Consider the following 18205-nt stretch of genomic DNA (forward strand, 5'->3'; position numbering starts at 1 on the left):
TACCTCATTAAAAAAGGAGATTTTTGATCAGATAAATAAATTGAAAAAAATAACTCAATCAATAAATAAATCTTTTATTATAATTAGCATTTAATAATGCATTATACTACGTCAAGATAATGTTGGTGTGATTTATTATTTATCGACGATACATTTATTATTTATCGGACACATTACCGATATAAAGAAAATATCCCAAGATGTTTTTCATAAATCATTTTTTGTTTTCATGAATCAAGGAAAATTGTAGTAAAACGGTGATCAGAATGGCGTCACAAAGTCAAAATTAATAATAAAAAAAAAAATAGAAGTGGTTGAAGTCCCTTATTAATAAATTAAAAGATGCATACATTAAGTAATACTAATTAAATATTTTATACATAAAATTACTATAAAATAAATAGCAATTCAAAAAACGTTAATGGAAATTATTTAAGTACATCTTTATGTATTCTCTAACAATTTTCATCTTTTAATTAGTATTATTTAAAAACTCAACAAAATAATGTATCAGTAAAATAATTATTTCAATTTTATTTTAAACAATTTCTTAAGAAGATGAATTTTTCGATAATTTATAAAAGAATTGGCAGGCGAAACATAATTTGTTCCTAATCGTACGGGACCAATGTATTGTACTGAGTTACACAGAACCAGTTCTATGTTCTGTTGTATGTTTGATAAAGGTACATAAATTGTTATTTAAAATAAAAATAAGTGATTTTTTTTTTTATTTTAAAGGGTTGCATATTTATGAATATATAAGTTACAATTTTTAATTTACTGAATATCGTTCTACGCGATTCATATTTATAAGCGTCAAACAATAATCTCACAGTTGTTTTTTGTATCACGAAAACTTTCACAATTTTAAGAAGTTATAAAAGATGGTATACTTCAGACGCGAATATACATAGACATAATAAATATTTTATATTGATGACAAGTATACCGTTTTCTAATATTCTTCAAAGTAAAAGAGTTTGGTTTGATTTGGTTGCCGTAAAGGAAAAAATTGATTCTTCACTGTCAGATTAAGATGCACACAAAATGTTGAAGAATTTTTCATCCATTGATCTTAGTGTTATTTTCTGCTCTTCCTAGCGTTGATACTTTAACTTCATAGTTGAGTATTTCGGAGTACCCTCATTCTCAAAAGTACTTTTAGAACTGAGTCTTCCTGAGTTGGGATAACGTCGAATAAATAATGATGTTAAGCTCCTCCTCTCACTCCATCACTACTGATATGGCCTTTTCTGCTTTGTCGTTCCTTCTCTAACGGTTATGCAATTTCTTGAAACTAATCCTTTTGATTTTATTTAAAATTTTTAAACATTACATCGGATTGAGTGTTTATTTGTTTATTCACCAGTCCTTTTAATTTTAGCTTGAATATTTTCATGTTTTTTAGATTATTTAAACGTTTAAATATTCTCACTCAATCTGATCTAGTATTTAAACATTTTAAATTGCAAAATAAAAAATCAAAAGGACTAGTTTCAAAAAATTGTGTAACTGTTAGAGCGGGAGGGACAAGGAGAAGAGGTCAAGACAGTGGGGAGTTAAAGGAGCTATTTATTTGACGATCCCAACTCAGGAAGACTCTGTACTAAAAGTGGTTTTGAAAATGGAGGTACTCCAAAACGTGTCAACTAGGAACTTAGAGTGACTGTGCTAGGAAGGCCAGAAGGTAACACTCAAATCAATTATGATAATCCTAGTGGAAATATGAAGTACTATGAAATTTTAATTCCTTTTCCAATTGAAAACCCAGAGATTTCACACTACCGCTACGGAAATACCATTATTATAGTGTAAATAATACAAATTGATATTATTTTATTTTGTAATTTTTAGAATGCTCATAAAGTTTATATTTGAGTATTAAACAATATTTATTTAATTTTAGGTTTGCCCCAGAAAATGCCGATATCCACAAACGTCTAGTTGTTCACGAAATAAGTCACGACCAAGGTAAGTTTTATAGATTATATTTTAATCTTTATAGTATTTTTCCATTAATAATACTTACAATCTTTAATTATTTTAATGCGTTTGCTTGGATTATACAAGGAAATTAAAGTTCAACCTTGAAACTTGAAATTTACCTCACGTATAAATATTTCCCACAAATAAAATAAAGACAACGTAATTTTATTGATCTACATGACTCATACTTTGGGTGCCAGACGAGGATTCGACAATCCATTTTTAATCTGTTTTTCTTCTTTCGATTTTTTTAGAAGAAACTTTTTTCATAACGTTGCGCTTGGTATCAAATAAACGATCTTATTTTCTATATTATGAATACACTATAATGAATCTACTTAGCTATCATTAGAAAATGAAAAAAAAATTGTTTCAATTATTATGTAGGAATTATTTACAGCAGAGATTCAACAAAAGAAATGTAAAAGGAAAAAGCGAAGACGGCTTACAAATGTTAAAAAAAGTTTTCAAAAATGAAAGTAGATGATTAGAATAAGAATAATGGATGTAGTATATTTTGATATATCCAGCTGATAACCTATTTTAAGACAGATTTACAATAGAAAGGTATTATTTTCAATTCCCAAGCTGTCACAACCAAAAGTATATGAAAATATTGTTTTATACATCTTTAGCAATAAATAACTGAAGTAAAAGACAAAGATGATATTGAACTTTCCCACAGATTTAAAATTTAAGTCTTCTAATGTGTTTTTAAGTATTATTTTTACTCTTCAGATGATATTTATATTCATAACTATTCCTTCTATAATTAATCATCATGTTGAGAACTATTTCTACCTTCATAACCCCTAGTCATTCATAGTCGTTGGGGTTGGTTAAAGGAGTAAAAATCTAGAAAAAAATATAGTACGGAAATTCTAAATTTAGGGGTTCGGTTATATTAATTCTAAACAGTAATATTGGTTGAAAATGTTCCCACTCTAAGTTATCATTTCGAAAAAAAATATTGAGAAACATCAAAATCGATAAGTTGAAATAATAAAAAGTTAAAATATTTCATAATTGGAAACTTTTACTTTGATAGTTTTTTTGGTGATTCTTAAAAAACTGTCAATAATTCTACTTCCAAAGATAATATTTTATTAAACTAAATAAAAGTAAGACAAATTTTTATAACAAATTAAAATAACGTTTAATAAATACCACCTCTTCACATTTCCTTCTCTCTAAATGTTATTTTTTTAAAAATTCGATAAAATTAATTACCTAAACACATAAGTTAATGTCAACTTTGATGAGTTTTACTTAAACCGTTGGTGACAGTAAAATAAAATGGACGCCAGCATTTACACACTATATTCATATGAAATTTTTTAATTGAGATTTTCATATTGTTAGAATTAGAGGTCCTCTGTTCATCGATAAATTTAAGTATTGTAAGGGTGGGGTTAGGTTTTCGACCAGTAATATTTATCCCTTTGTAATGTATACTTTATCAGTCAGGAAAATTAAAATTTTGTTATAATTATTTTCTTAAAATAATTATTTTCTCTTAATTATTTTCCGATCTTAAAACAGGGTTTTTTAATACAATTACAATTTGTTTTCGTAAAATTTTTGGTATTATTTATCCAAAAACCTTTTAATATGATCCACAATGTTATCTAATGTATTTGGTTGGAAAGGGCTTCATAGCATATTTAACATTAAAATTTACCACATCAAATTACTGATTGTTAATGATTTCAACAATTTGGAATACAGCGTACTGGAATACTAGGGTAAATATTCAATTTAATTATACATCCACATAGACTGTAAAGTAAAAGTGAAGTCTGAAGACAGAATCTACCGGCTTGGGAGAAAATGGATGCGCAGATAAAAAAAAAAACAAAAAAAAAACAAAAACCAGATAATTCTTAGGTACTTAGAAAATATTTAACTATTACAAAGATATGACACCTATAATGGTCGGAGATAGTCATTTACAGGTTGCTTACGTACGCTCTTTCTTTTACATTTCACGCATGCGCATTTGGATGCTCATTCTTACTTGAATATCTTATACATACTCTAATCCAGTTATGATAATAATAATCCTTTGGCACCATCAAATGGTTACACTTAGATATAGAAACATTCAAATCCTCACCCGCTTCGAATTCACTAAACACAGAATCGGCTCACCCCCAACATACTCAAAGAAAGACATCATGAAGAGAAAAAAAGGGGGAAGAGGTATCGTACACATACATAAAACAAATAAAGACACTCAGGAATTTCTTTCATACGAAACAAACCAGTCTACAAACAGCGAAAATAAAACCAGACAAAAATTACACATCCCTCGCCCTATTCCATACAAGACGCAGCCGACACGAACAACCACGCACAATCCCAAAAAGAAAAGATGAACTCCTGGTTACTAAAACACTCTATGGAATACACAGATACCACATCACCGTAGACCACATCAATAAAAAATAATCATACACCTGGTTACAGGACGGTCAGTTCTTCTCCGAAACAGAAGCTTTCCTATTTTTCATACAAGTTTAAGTCATAGCAACTCGAAATTACAAAAAGCTCACAATCGACCACTCAGTCACCACAAATGAAACATGCGATCAACAAAATGAAACAGTGGAATACATCACAGTTGGATGTAGAACACTAGCCGGAACGGAATACACAGTTAGACATAATGCAACAGCTAAAGTAATACACCAAGCGTTAGCCACACCATACAAACTCATCGAATACACAGATCCCTACTACAAATACATACCAACATCGATATTCGAAAATACTAAACACAAACTGTATTGGGATATCGAAATTCTTATAGAACAATCACTGCCAGTAGACCAAACATCACTTTCCAATTCAAAAAAGAAAAAAAAAATCACCTATCTAATCGTCTTTACTACCTGTCCAATCTACCGATAGAAATAAAAAGGCTCTGGAAACAAGAAAAAACCATTCCCCTCATTATGTCAGTCGCAGGCCTCTCATAACGTACTACAACTATAAATTCACAGTTCACTTATTGATTAGTACACTCATAGAAAAAAGAGACTTACAGAAATCAGTCATACTCAAAACATGCTATACTATCAGATATTTCTTTAATCTAGAATCATAATATTATTTGTAATAACTTGGCACAGCCCGTCAGCGCAGATTAGGACCGCAATCACGCGAGGGAGATTTAAGAATAACAATAATTAATAATATAAACTTTACTGTTTTTTCTTAAACTATTGTTGTCACTTATTTGATTAATATTACTTATTTAAAAAGTGAATTAAGGGAAAATTTCAAAAATATTATATGAACAATCATGATTTATTTATTATGAATACTGCTAAAAGATTTTTTATTTTATTTTCATAAAAACGTAATTTATCATTGCAGTTACGCAATTTCTTCCTTCGTCATGAAATTTAAATGTTTAATAATGCTGCCATAAACATAATAACATTTAATGTTATAAGAGCTGGAATAAAATTTTCACTGCCATGAATGAAATGAACGTTTCAGTTTTACTATTCTGGTAATTACTTTTCTTTTACAACAAAATACTGTAATAATATGGTACGATTTTCGTTCAAGGTATTTTAGAGAAAATCGATACATTAATATTATTATTATTATTATTACAGTTATTTCTTTGTGATTTAAAATTGTCTTTATTTTCTAATTTAAAGAAAAATAAACTTAAATACATAATTACAGCAGTTATATTAATTACATTCAACTTGCGGTTAACCGTTACATTTAATCAGCAAACAATTATTGATTTTCTAATTACTTTCATTTTTATTTTCAAAAATAAAATATTTAAAACTTTCTATAAAATTTTGTATAATATTGTTAAACCATATGAGATAATTTATTTTAAATCTGTATAATAACAGTTCATATTTAGTTTATTTTCATTTAGATGATACATGTTGATTTACAGTTCTCTCGGTTTTTATGAAGGTAATGCAATAAAATAAAGATAAATAAATTTAGGCTATGCTCTAAATTTAATACCCGGAAACCATATGGTTATCTTTTATAATACTTTATTTAGATTATAATACAAATTTTCACTTCTCGAAAAATTAAACTGTAAAATGCTACAAGGCAATCATATTTATCATTTAATAATTGCCATATATAGATAAAATTAATCCTAAAACATTCTTCAATGTTTTATAAAAACAATATTAAAATAATTCAAATCGTACCTTTGGAGCGTCAGATTTATGGAAATATAAAAAAAAACAAACATACGTACTTAATAATCTGGTTTACAAATACATTGTACGGATTGTAGGTGTAAAGTTAAAGGTGTAATTGACGTTATTAAGCTTTTATATCGAGAAATAATTAGTGATTATTACTGAGAATAACTAACTAGTTCATTTATATACCGAGTGAGACAGAACTCGCTACCCATTTAAATATTAAGATAAGTTAATCTTGTTTGTATATTTCCATAGATTATAAACTACCACCTTTTGTTTTCATCAGATAGTTATTGACACAAACACCAGAGTGCGCAGCTATTCAATCAAACATCAGTGTATGCAGCTGTTATTATGGTAGCCCACCGGACTGGTCTAGTTGTTAACTCGACATCACAAATGAGCTGATTTTGAAGTCGTTCTAAGGTTCAAATCCTTAATTTAATAATAAATGAGTGGAATAATCGTTTCAACACTGTTTCACCGACAAGGATAGCTGTCTACAATTTACGAAAACGTTTTGAGAGAAATGCATTTTCAGTGGACTGCTCCGGGTCAGGTAGGCCATCATTAAGTGAGGAAACTAAGCGTAAAGTTTTACGCTGGTTATCCAGAGCCCTAAAAAGTTTACTCGCAGGCTATCTCTCGAACAGAATGTTTCTAGAACTTCTGTTCGGGAAATTTAAAATAAGGCTAAATTGAAACATTACATACCTCGTCTCATACTTGGCCTATCGGAGGACGAGCCTGATCGTAGGCTTAAATTTTGCGAGACAATGGTAAATGAAGAAAGAGAAGATAATAATGAGTCGTTTTCTAAGATAATTTGGAGCGATGAGGGGACTTTCAAATTAACAGGTCACGTCAACAGACACGACTGTATCTATTGGTATTCAGAGAACCGTAGAATTGTTTTTGAGAGGCAGCAAAGTCGACCTGCTGTTATCGTTTGCGGTGGTATCTCATGTCCTGGAGTAATTGGGCCTCGTTTTTTTGATGGAATAGCATTCTTAAAAAGCTTTCGTAACCGTTGTTCATATTATTAGTTATTTTTTGATACTGTATTTATTTTTTTGATTGATTTTTTTTCAGGGTCTAAAAGTTAATTTCAAATACCGATGCATTTATTTATTTTTTTGCGTATAAATTTACTATCGAGGTGAATATGGTGTAATCGTATATTCTATGCGGTCGTATATTCTGATCATACGCTGATAACTGTAACATGAGTAAATGTAAATGTAGCATAACATAGATACTAAAACTGAAATATAATGAAAATTGGTGCTATAAGGCAATAAAGATAAAGAATTAATTGTGATTCAACCGGTATACCAAATACCAGTAATTTTAAAAATTATACAAAATATTGAACTTCATAAAACTGCAATCTATATTACAAGTTTAATAACAAAATGATACAGTAATAAAAATAAAAAGTTGATTTAAAAATATACATTTAACTTTATTAATCTTATTTTAATCTTTATTTATAATAATCATAAAATTATAATAATTAAAAAAAAAAATTATTTCCGGATAATTGATCGAGCAAAGCGAGATGTTTTCCAATTGTTATAAATCTTATTGTAAGGCACTACAAATTTATTATTAAGCGTACTAAAAATTAAATTATTAATAATTTATTATTCAATTTATTACTAAATTTATTATTATATTCATTTTTATTTTATTTTCATAAAAAGAAAACAAAAAAAAAAAAAAAATAGAAAGAGAAGTTTTATCGTTAAGACACTAAATGGTCTTCCCTGCCTCTTCATCCGTTCAACTCCTGATGTTACCATTCTCAGTCCGTTTCTCAACGATTTCGCGTTAGTTACATTATTCATATTTTACTCAATTTTTAAGCCTAAAGTTTGCCTCTTAGACCGTTTTCCTGTTATTCTTGTTTTCTCCGTAATCTATTAAATACGTAATTTTAGTCCGGTTTTCGAAATACTCTACGATAACACTCACAGATACCTTATTTACAAAATACCAAAAAATCATGACATATAATGGAAGTACCACATAGATAATTATGTTAGTGATGTCAATCACGTCACAATAATTTTAGTTTTATTCCAATTTTCACTTGATAAATTCAATTTTATTATAGAAATAAATTCATCAAATCAATATAAAATCATTGAAGTGTACTATTCAATCCTCACACAATAACTGGTTCTATATAGCTAAAGTATAATCCATATAACTTGAATTAAATATTCTTTAAGTCGAAGTTTTTTTTTACAACCAGTATATTTATAATCGGCTCTTAAGTGGAACCATAAGTAAATAGTTTGGTAATAAGTCAATCCATAATGATAGTTATCAGTAAGCAGTAAGTTCATTACAAAAAAACAAAATATTTCTGCCAACACTTCATAGTCCATAAAAACAAATGACTAACTAATAAACACTAATAAAGAAATAAGTAGTCAATAAAAGAAACAAACAAATAATCAAGCGATAGCTAGCTAATCGAACAAAGAACTTGTAGATATAAACAAAAACATAATAAATAAAGCTACAAAAAAATATCACTAGACTGCAGTGTCATTCAGGAGCCTCTAAGTCAAGCACATGAAAACATTTCAACCTTCGGACGTTCCTACTGTTATCAAGAAGCATAATCGCTAAGTGGTTAACATAATTTTCTAATCGTTGTTGGTATTTTACACTGTACTGTCTCACATCCTCACAAACCGTTGGAAGCTCCAGATATTCATGAATTTCATCGTTCCTTGTGAACCCTGGCGCCTCTGGAATTGTACTAGATACCTTGTTTTGGAAGCATTGTATGATATCTACGTTATTATTCCTTGCTGTTCCCCACAACTCTACGCCATAAGCCCATATTGGTCGTAGGATAGCTTTGTAAATCAGAACCTTATTGGAAAATGTGAGGTGTGAATTAAGTGGAAGAAAAAGATTAATAAAATCCGACCTATAGGAATACTTATGCAGACGTTTTAGATGTAAGCTATCTAAAAATAAGAATCCAGGAAAATGGAATAGAAAAATAGTCGATGAATTAATAAAAAATTTATTTTTTTGTTGTTTTCCATTAAGGTAAGCCAAATTTCCCTAAAAATATCTCTTTCCCTCCGTTAATCGATAATACTGAACTTTTCGTTACAGAAAAACCATTTTAATACAATTCATTAAAGGTGGAAATTATTATAAGGGGTTTTAATAATTTTTCTTTGCTTTTCCATAATACTGGGGTAAGTTTAATATTATAAATGTTATAATAAGTAATAAACAAGATTAAATCTAAAAAAAAATAATTTTTATAAAGAAATTATCATTTAGTAATTTTCCCTGAGATCCCTTGTACCATATTTCTACTCATTATCCCCTATTTCCAACTAAACTTTTAAATTCTGATTGCTTCCATTCCCTTCTAGATTATCTAAATAATCTTTACTCTTTTTACATCCTCTATTGATTCTTTTAGCAATGTTTTAATTAATCCTTCTTTTATCATAAGGTCCCAACCATCACGATCAGCACCAGATTATTTCTGTTAAATCCTTCCTTAGCCATTTCTGTTTTTTTTATTTCGTTTTCGCTTTTGTAATCTCCAAAACATGGATTTTAAGTATCTGTATTGATTTACTTGTTTAATTATTCCTTTTTTTTGTGCAGATATTCATCGGTTTATTGTCTACCCTCACTGATTTTGAAGATGTATAGTTTGACACTGCCAATTATTTTCATTCCATATTCTGTTACATCAAATCATTCGTATCCTTTAATAAAATAACATAAGTATTAACGCTAAAAATGTTGTTTTTATTTTTTATTTTTTATTCCTTAGATTTAATTCGTTTTACAGTTACTGAATGACTGTAAAGTAATAATGGTGAAAATAAAATAAAAATAATAATAATAATAATAATAATAATAATAAATGAATTATAAAAATAAACCAGAAGGAATTATTTAAAATAAATTAAAATTTTGCTTTAGAATTAAATTATTTACCAACAGGCTGAGGTACAAAAAAAGTTTCACTAAAAAAAAAACTTCTTTTGAAGACAGTTAACGGAAAAAATAATTCATCACACGTCAACTAAGGCGGTCTTTTATTTAATAATAGGTGACAAGTTCATAACTCCAATCAGGCATTATGGACTGTAACATATGAGTGGGTGAAATAGAATAAAAAGAGATAAAGATGTCCATAAAAAGAGAGAAAAAACTTAAGGTAAGACGCATATTAAAAAAAAAAATTAAGTAAATACCATTATTATAATAATATTATATACTTCCATTTAAATTTAAAACAATAACAATTTAATGATAAATATTTTCTATTAAAACTGATATGGTGTTTTGTAATACTTTTTTTATTCATTTGAAATTACGTAATCCATGAAATATTTCAAACACAGAAAGTACGTAAAATATTTCATTTTACGAATGAAAATAATACAGATAAAATGTTAACATATAACATTGAATAAGATGATTTATAATGTATTTTTGTCAATTTAAATTTATTTGAAAATGTTCAATCATATAAAAATGATAATTTCAACTATAAATATAACCTATATATCTTAAATGATTTTTTCTTTGTATTAACATTTTAATTACGCGGCTGGAATTTGTGTCATAATGATGGTCATTATGAAACAGATTTCGTTATTATACAGGTGTTCTTCTTTTTCTTTTTTTTCCTGTTTGGCCTCCGGTAATTACCGTTCAGATAATAGTTCAGAGGATGAATAAGAATAATATGTATGAGTGTAAATGAAGTGTAGTCTTGTACAGTCTCAGTTATTACTTCAGTTATTGATTCCTGAGATGTGTGGTTAATTGAAACCCAACCATCAAAGAACACCGGTATCCACGATCTAGTATTCAAATCTGTGTAAAAATAACTGACTTTACTAGAACTTGAACGCTGGAACTCTCGAATTCCAAATCAGCTGATTTAGGAAGACGCGTTCACCACTAGACCAACCCGGTGGGTTGATACAGGTGTTCAGCCGATCAAAAGCGTACTATATTTAACCACTAACTGATCAGAAGCGAGTATTGTATACTGTATCAGCTGATTTTTTTACTTTGATTTTAATCCAGTTTTGTAGTTTGCAAGCAGAGGTTAATTTGAAAGTATACCAATAGACAACTCTCTTTTTCTGTTTAGCTTCAGAAGAGGTATTACATCAGAGGATGAATGAATGTAAATGAAGTGTAATCTTGTACAGTGTCAGGTTGCCCATTCCTGCCCACCGGGTTGGTCTAGTGGTGAACGCGTCTTCTCAAATCAGATGATTTGGAAGCCGAGAGTTACAGCGTTCAAGTCCTAGTAAAGCAGTTATTTTTACATGGATTTGAATGCTTGATCGTGGATACCGGTGTTCTTTGGTGGTTGGGTTTCAATTAACCACACATCTCAGGATTGGTCGAACTGAGAATGTACAAGACTAAACTTCATTTACACTCATGCATATCATCCTCTGAAGTATTATCTAAATGGTAGTTACCGGAGGCTAAACAGGAAAAAGAAAAAGGTTGCCCATTCCTGAAATATGTGGTTAATTAAAACTCAGCTACCAAACCCAACAACCGGTATCCACGATTTAGTATTCAAATTCATATAAAATTAATTTTTTACTAGGATTTTAACCTTACAACTCTCGACTTCGAAATCAGCTGATTTGCGATGACGAGTTAACCACTGAACTAGCCCGGTGGGCAATATATAACTAAGTTTCTATATTTCAATGTTTATCCTTTTGTTAATTACGTCGGATTCTGCGGAAGAAACTTCTTTAACACCTGTCGATATTAAAGAAAAGGGTCAACTTATGACTAAAAACCTATTGCTACAAAAATGCATTGTTTAATGCATTTTTTGAAAATTAAAAAAAAAAAAAAATATTTCTGTAATCTATTCTATCATCGATTTAAATCAATAATCCCGATATTTCTCAGCCGTATAAAAAATAGTTATGCAACTTTCTATAACGGCCATAAATGCTCTCTTGCGAAATTTACGACAATCGCCAAAGTTCGTGTCGTAATTTACTTCGCATTTGTACATTAATGGTTTTCATTATAGGCTTTTTCCATAATGTATTATAATCGTACTGGTTTTCGGTGACCTGAAATAAGTCATAAAGCACCGTTAAAAATGAAATAATCTTTCTCAAAAATAGCCTATGTTTAATTAGGGAAAGTGAAGAATAATCCGGTTTTCCCCTGCCTTCTTCATCAACCCAAGGTCGTATATCAGTATGCCAAACTTCGATATGTCGATAATATTTAACTATACAAATTTACAAATTCGTTCTGTTCATTATAACAATTAACGTACTCATTTCCGTTGTAAAAGAAAGCGTTATATTTCTATTTCTACTCAGTGGTGGGAGAATACTTTCAGAAATATCCTTAAGATATTAATACGAACAATAAATTCCAAGTAAATAACTTTGTTCAAAATATACTTATGTAAGTTAGCAATAATAATTCTGAAAAAAAGAATATTTCCGTTGCATTGGATAAAATAGGGCATGAACTAAAAAAAATAAGATATCTTGTGATTGCTCAAAATATATACAGAGTTTAATTATTAAAAATTTAGCATGAATCACAAAATCAGGATAAAAATGATAAGTTCAGAATTAAAAACAAAAACAAAAAAAAACATTCTAACAAAACACAAAAATGTTTACCTGTTGGCTAATTGTAAAATATAATACAAATACTGAAAACTAAATGATAACACATCTTTACCATAATTAAGTACACTTAGTACAGTATATGCTTCAATAATATTTATGAAAGTTTTATAAGAAAAATTATCATACATATTTATCAGAATTACTAAATTATTAGTCTAGTTTTACGTGACTGTGTATTAGGTTGATGTACTTATATTGTTTGTATTAATTGTATTTCTCCTACATCAGAACGGCTGTTATATAAGATAATGTTTTTATAAAATAATATATTTAATTTAAAATAGTTTTAAAAAATATTAATTTTTCGTAAGTAGATATAAGATGATTCGTTTTAATCAAACCGATGACGTATGTAAAAATTTTAAGACAACTAATAGCGTAGGATAGAGGTAATTTTCATTAAGCAGAATAACTTTTATGAAACTTATCTAATTGGAAATCTTTTACAAAAAAAGTCTGAAGATTATTTTGAAATAATAATTATTGTATCGTATTAGTAGCGTATCGGATTTCTGTATGCTTAAAAGAGTTTCCGATTTGTGATTAGAATATGATGTACCTTTTTCGGTAAGCAGGTACTACTTTTTTTTCTATTTGTCCCAGAAATGATGAAAACGCACATTTTTACATTTATATACAATAACCAATAACCAAATAACATTATACCGAAAAAGGACCAATTTTCTATCTTAATAATCAATCTTAGTATATTTTTTATTCCTATTCGTCGATATTATTCAAACATGGGTCTTCCAAATGTACCTGAGAGAGGTCCAATACAAGCATTAATGCTTATAATTATAAATATAATCTATCCAAACTTAATGTACGCTCGTTTCGTCCGTTAACCTTTACCAGCTAGCGAAGGTTAGCGAGCGAAGCGAACGTAGGTTAAGTTTGGTTAGATTATATTTATAATTTCTCTATAAATACCTCCAAATATCCTCTGATTTGGAAGAAAAAAGAGAAAAAGAGCGGTACCCACTTACCAAAAAGAACAAAAATGATAAATTTTCGTCATTATCAGTCCAAATAGAAAGAAAAATGTTACTTTCAATATAGACTATTTATAAATATTTCAACCAGTTTTTCCAGCTGGCTACCAGATCTGGATCTGTGTGTGTGTTTGTGTATAGGCAAACGCAATTACTGCTACCGGCTTGCCAGACCTGTAGCTGCAAATGTAAGGGTAAATGTACCGGTAAATATGTAGTCCTGAAAAGACTCAGGTCGAGCACTCCTGAGACGTGTCGCTAATTGAAATCCAACTCAAAGAACATCGGTATTTGCAGTCAAGTATTCAAATCCATATAAAAGCAACTGCTTTTACAAGGACTCGAACTTAGAATTCTCAACTTTGAAAATCAGCTGATTTTGCGATGACGAATTTAACCATTAGATTAACCCGGTGTGTTAATATAGACTATAATACTCAAATTCTCTAATGCACTAGATGAATAGAACTTGGCGGCCTGTACAAGAGATTATAATAGTACAGATTGTATTGAAAGCTAAACATTTGTTTTCGGCTCGGATTGTTGATAATAACTATGGTATTCAGTTTTTATTGATTATGTTATATATAACAACTAGCCAACAGATAACCCTTTATTATATTGTTAGAATGCTTTTTTTGTTTTTAATTCTGAATTTATAACTTTTTATTTTGTTTTTGTGATTCATGCTGTTTTTTTTTTTTTTTTTTTAATAATTCTGTGTTTTGTTTTACTATTTTATTTTAATGATAACTTAACAATCAAAATGCACATTTAATTCTTTAAATTTTACTTTGTTTGAGTAAGTAGTTTTTAAGTGAAATTATGTAATTATTTTGCTTCAATAATTGTTTATTCTATCTCGTTCTTTTTTATTTTAATAAAGAATTAAAACTTTTTATGATCCTAGCATAATCTAATAAATTGTATAAAAAATGTTTTTCCGTAATATATATTAGGCATAGAAGGGAAAAAATATGAGTCATTTAAATTAAATGGACAACAAAAATGTTACTATAGCCAATATTAGGATTACTGCTAGTAAATTGTACTCAAACAATGCCAGCCGGTTTGTTTATCCACATAAAAAAAAGGTTTTATTATACTACAAAAATATGAAATAAATAATAAGTATATTTATAATAAAATATGTTTTATTTTCTTTATTAATTCGGTATAGAAAATTTACATCTTCACTTATCATGGAAATCAAATATTTTTTCTTAGGCTTGAAGAATCATGCGATAATAGCAGCGAAATTTTATGCGGTCCACGTTTTGTTATATGTATCATTTTTAAGCCGACTATTGTGTATGTAATCTGTTCATGTCAAGCAACATGTCATTCATGGATCTACACGCTTTTCACTTTGACAAAAGCAGTTTTAAAAAAGTATATTGTGACAAAAATTACAGTGAACGTAATACTGTTATCATCAAATATATCAACAGGTATCAGAATAGTGTTAAAGCTTTCGGACTTCATTTTTTTTTAACAAACTGGACAAAATTATCTTATTAAATGTGAACTATGATTACAATTTACAAAAGGGGAACATTACAAGATATCTGTCATAGAATCAGAATGTTTGATATTTATTGAATACAATGATATTCATTTCTTTTTTTTTTAGTAATTTGACTCCATTCATTTGATCGATTTCATGCTACATTAACATTCCTGAACTGGTCTGTGCTAATCTTTCAACCTTAACATAATTACTTCTCCTTACATCCTCAGTTAAATATTGTTTTTTTTTTTATGTATTCAAATCCTTTTTCTTTACTCATTTTACTCTCGAAAATTATTTTATTATCAAATTAAATAAAACTGAATCCTTATATTGCCAACCAACCTGATATCTCTTTATAAGATTCTGGCTCGATTCTTTGAACAGATAGATTAAAAGTGATTAATTTTAAAATTATAAGCGACTTACTTTTACATTAATCTAGTTCTTCTTTAAAGATCTTTCGGTGATAATTATAAGCATGGAGTATCTTGCAGTAATGTATATCTTAATCTAGATAACATTTATAAAACCCACCGGGTTGGTCTAGTGGTGAACGTGTCTTCCCAAATCAACTGATTTGGGAAGAGGGTTCCAGCGTTCAAGTCCTAGTAAAGTCAGTTATTTTTACACGGATTTGAATACCAGATCGTGGATACCGGTGTTCTTTGGTGGTTGGGTTTCAAATTAAACCACACATCTCAGGAATGGTCCAACTGAGACTGTACAAGACATTCATTTACACTCACGCATATCATCCTCTGAAGTAAAATCTGAAAGGTAATTACCGGAGGCTAAACAGGAAAAGAAAGATAACATTCATAAAGCAGGATTAAAATATTTATTTTACCACAAATATCTCTCCTTTTTGACGCATCTTCAGACTTCTTCATTAAGTACTTACAAAAAAAATATTCCGATTTGATGTTTTACAAAAAAAAAAAAAAAAAAAAAAAAACATTAATAAAGAAAAAGTTTCAACACTAATCAAATCCAGAAAACTATTTGAATTACTGCTAACAAATACACAAAAATGACTGAAAGGGACTTTGTAAACCATTCCATTTTTTAATTTAAGAAAAACTTCTAATTTCTTTCTTGTTATTTTGAACTTAGATTAATTTTTATTTTATACAGTCAGTTTCGGTATATTTAAAAATTTTGTGATCCTAGAAAAAATTATCCGCCTGAGGAATACTCAAAAATACAGTTGTATAAAGCATGCCGTGCCAAAAAATCCGAAGTGGAGATGATATTCAATTTTACAGGCAACATCTTCACTCTGTTAATCACTGAGATGATTTAATAAGTTTACTCTATAAAAACATTACTCTGTAAATCTAATAATGCCACATACACTGCTTCCGATGTGTTTCAACTGTTACAGATATAAGGAAAACTGGGACAGGCAGTTTAATAAACAGAGTAATAGTATAAACTGTTTTTATTCAGTAGGGGAATGATTTTACTACTCATCAAAGTTTAGAAAGCTCAGTTAGCTGCGCATTGTGATAATGGATTACTGGATCGATGAAGGAGCAGGAGGAACGCGATACAAACATGTCACACGTCCACACCAGTGAGTGCGTTGTTCGGCAAACTTTATTATCCGCGCCATAATGAAATTTTAAAACCTAACCTAACCTAACTTTATTTAATTTATTTTATTTCGTTTTATTTATTATTTTCAAGCTTTAATACTTTTTTCCTTATTTTAACAAAAGAGAAAAATAATTAAGAAGCTTTAGGGTTTTTTTTTTATTTAGCGGCTCTTTCCCATTAATGCCATCTGTATCCATTATATCTGTATCTGTATTGTCTCTTGTCTTGTCGACTGAGATTCATCGGCGTTATCGTCACTGCTTTTGCTGTTAGCTATTGTAAATGTTTCGAGGGCTAACTGTTTCGTAATAATTCTGTTCTATTTTTAATACATTCAATGGTGAGCATCTTCAGGAGCATGGTCAATGAATGGATGCAACCAGCTGACCACACACATACGCGTGGTAGTACAGCAGCTTTTCTATTTGTAGTGGTGGGGGTCAGCATGTTATTACTATTGACTCAGTATCGTTTATTAGCGCATAAGAAACAAATATTTTGTTATTGTGAAGTTCATTCGTAATTACACTGAATCGCCTTTTTTGGTGGTGAACCGCGTTTTCTCTTTTTGGTGGAATTTTAAATTTGTGTGAACTTTCATCACTTTTAAAAAACGATAGATTTATAATGAATAGATTTATTTTATACATTCTTGTATTTTAGTAAGTATTGATCAGATAATTACGCTTTACTTTTATTTTATAATTATATTGATAATATTATTTTTAGTATAAATTAATATCTTTTGGATATTTATTTATGTTCTTTATAATAAAATGTACGTTATATAAATATTTTTAACCTTGTTATTTATTCTTTTAAATAAATACGTTAAAATATACAATGTATAATTTAATTATGTGTTTAAAACATAAATAGTACAATTACTTTACTTGTTTGTTCTACTCTACTCTAAAATGTTCAGAGGAATTTACGTAACAACTAATTTTCAGGTTGTAAACAAGCGGGATGATAAATGAAATCAGATGAAAATAAACTATAAGTTATTCTAAGTAGTAAAAAAGTAAAATAAAGAATCTAAATCAATAATTGATATACGGAATAAATTGAGGATTTATTTTACGTAAATTTAACACAAACATTTTATAAGTAAAATCCGCAAAATAAAAGGTCTTTCTTTTTTCATAAAACGAATAAATAATTTTTGTCTATTTAAAAAACTAGAAAATTAATTAACTTAAA

General features: G+C 28.7%; 1 protein-coding gene across 2 annotated transcripts in view; it reads left to right on the forward strand.

Moving 5' to 3' along the window:
- Window positions 1-18205, forward strand: part of LOC142329454 (uncharacterized) — a 144002-nt gene that overhangs the window by 96822 nt on the left and 28975 nt on the right. Inside the window, exon 3 of one of the 2 annotated variants that reach the window (XM_075374102.1) lies at window positions 1910-1974. In XM_075374102.1, the coding sequence (XP_075230217.1) occupies window positions 1910-1974 (65 nt within the window). Of the gene's footprint in view, window positions 1-1909; window positions 1975-9925; window positions 9945-18205 lie in introns of those variants that run through there. The other variant, XM_075374103.1, reaches the window with a different exon arrangement.

The sequence above is a fragment of the Lycorma delicatula genome, chromosome 8, assembly GCF_047948215.1.
Source record: "Lycorma delicatula isolate Av1 chromosome 8, ASM4794821v1, whole genome shotgun sequence".
NCBI lineage: Eukaryota > Metazoa > Arthropoda > Insecta > Hemiptera > Fulgoridae > Lycorma > Lycorma delicatula.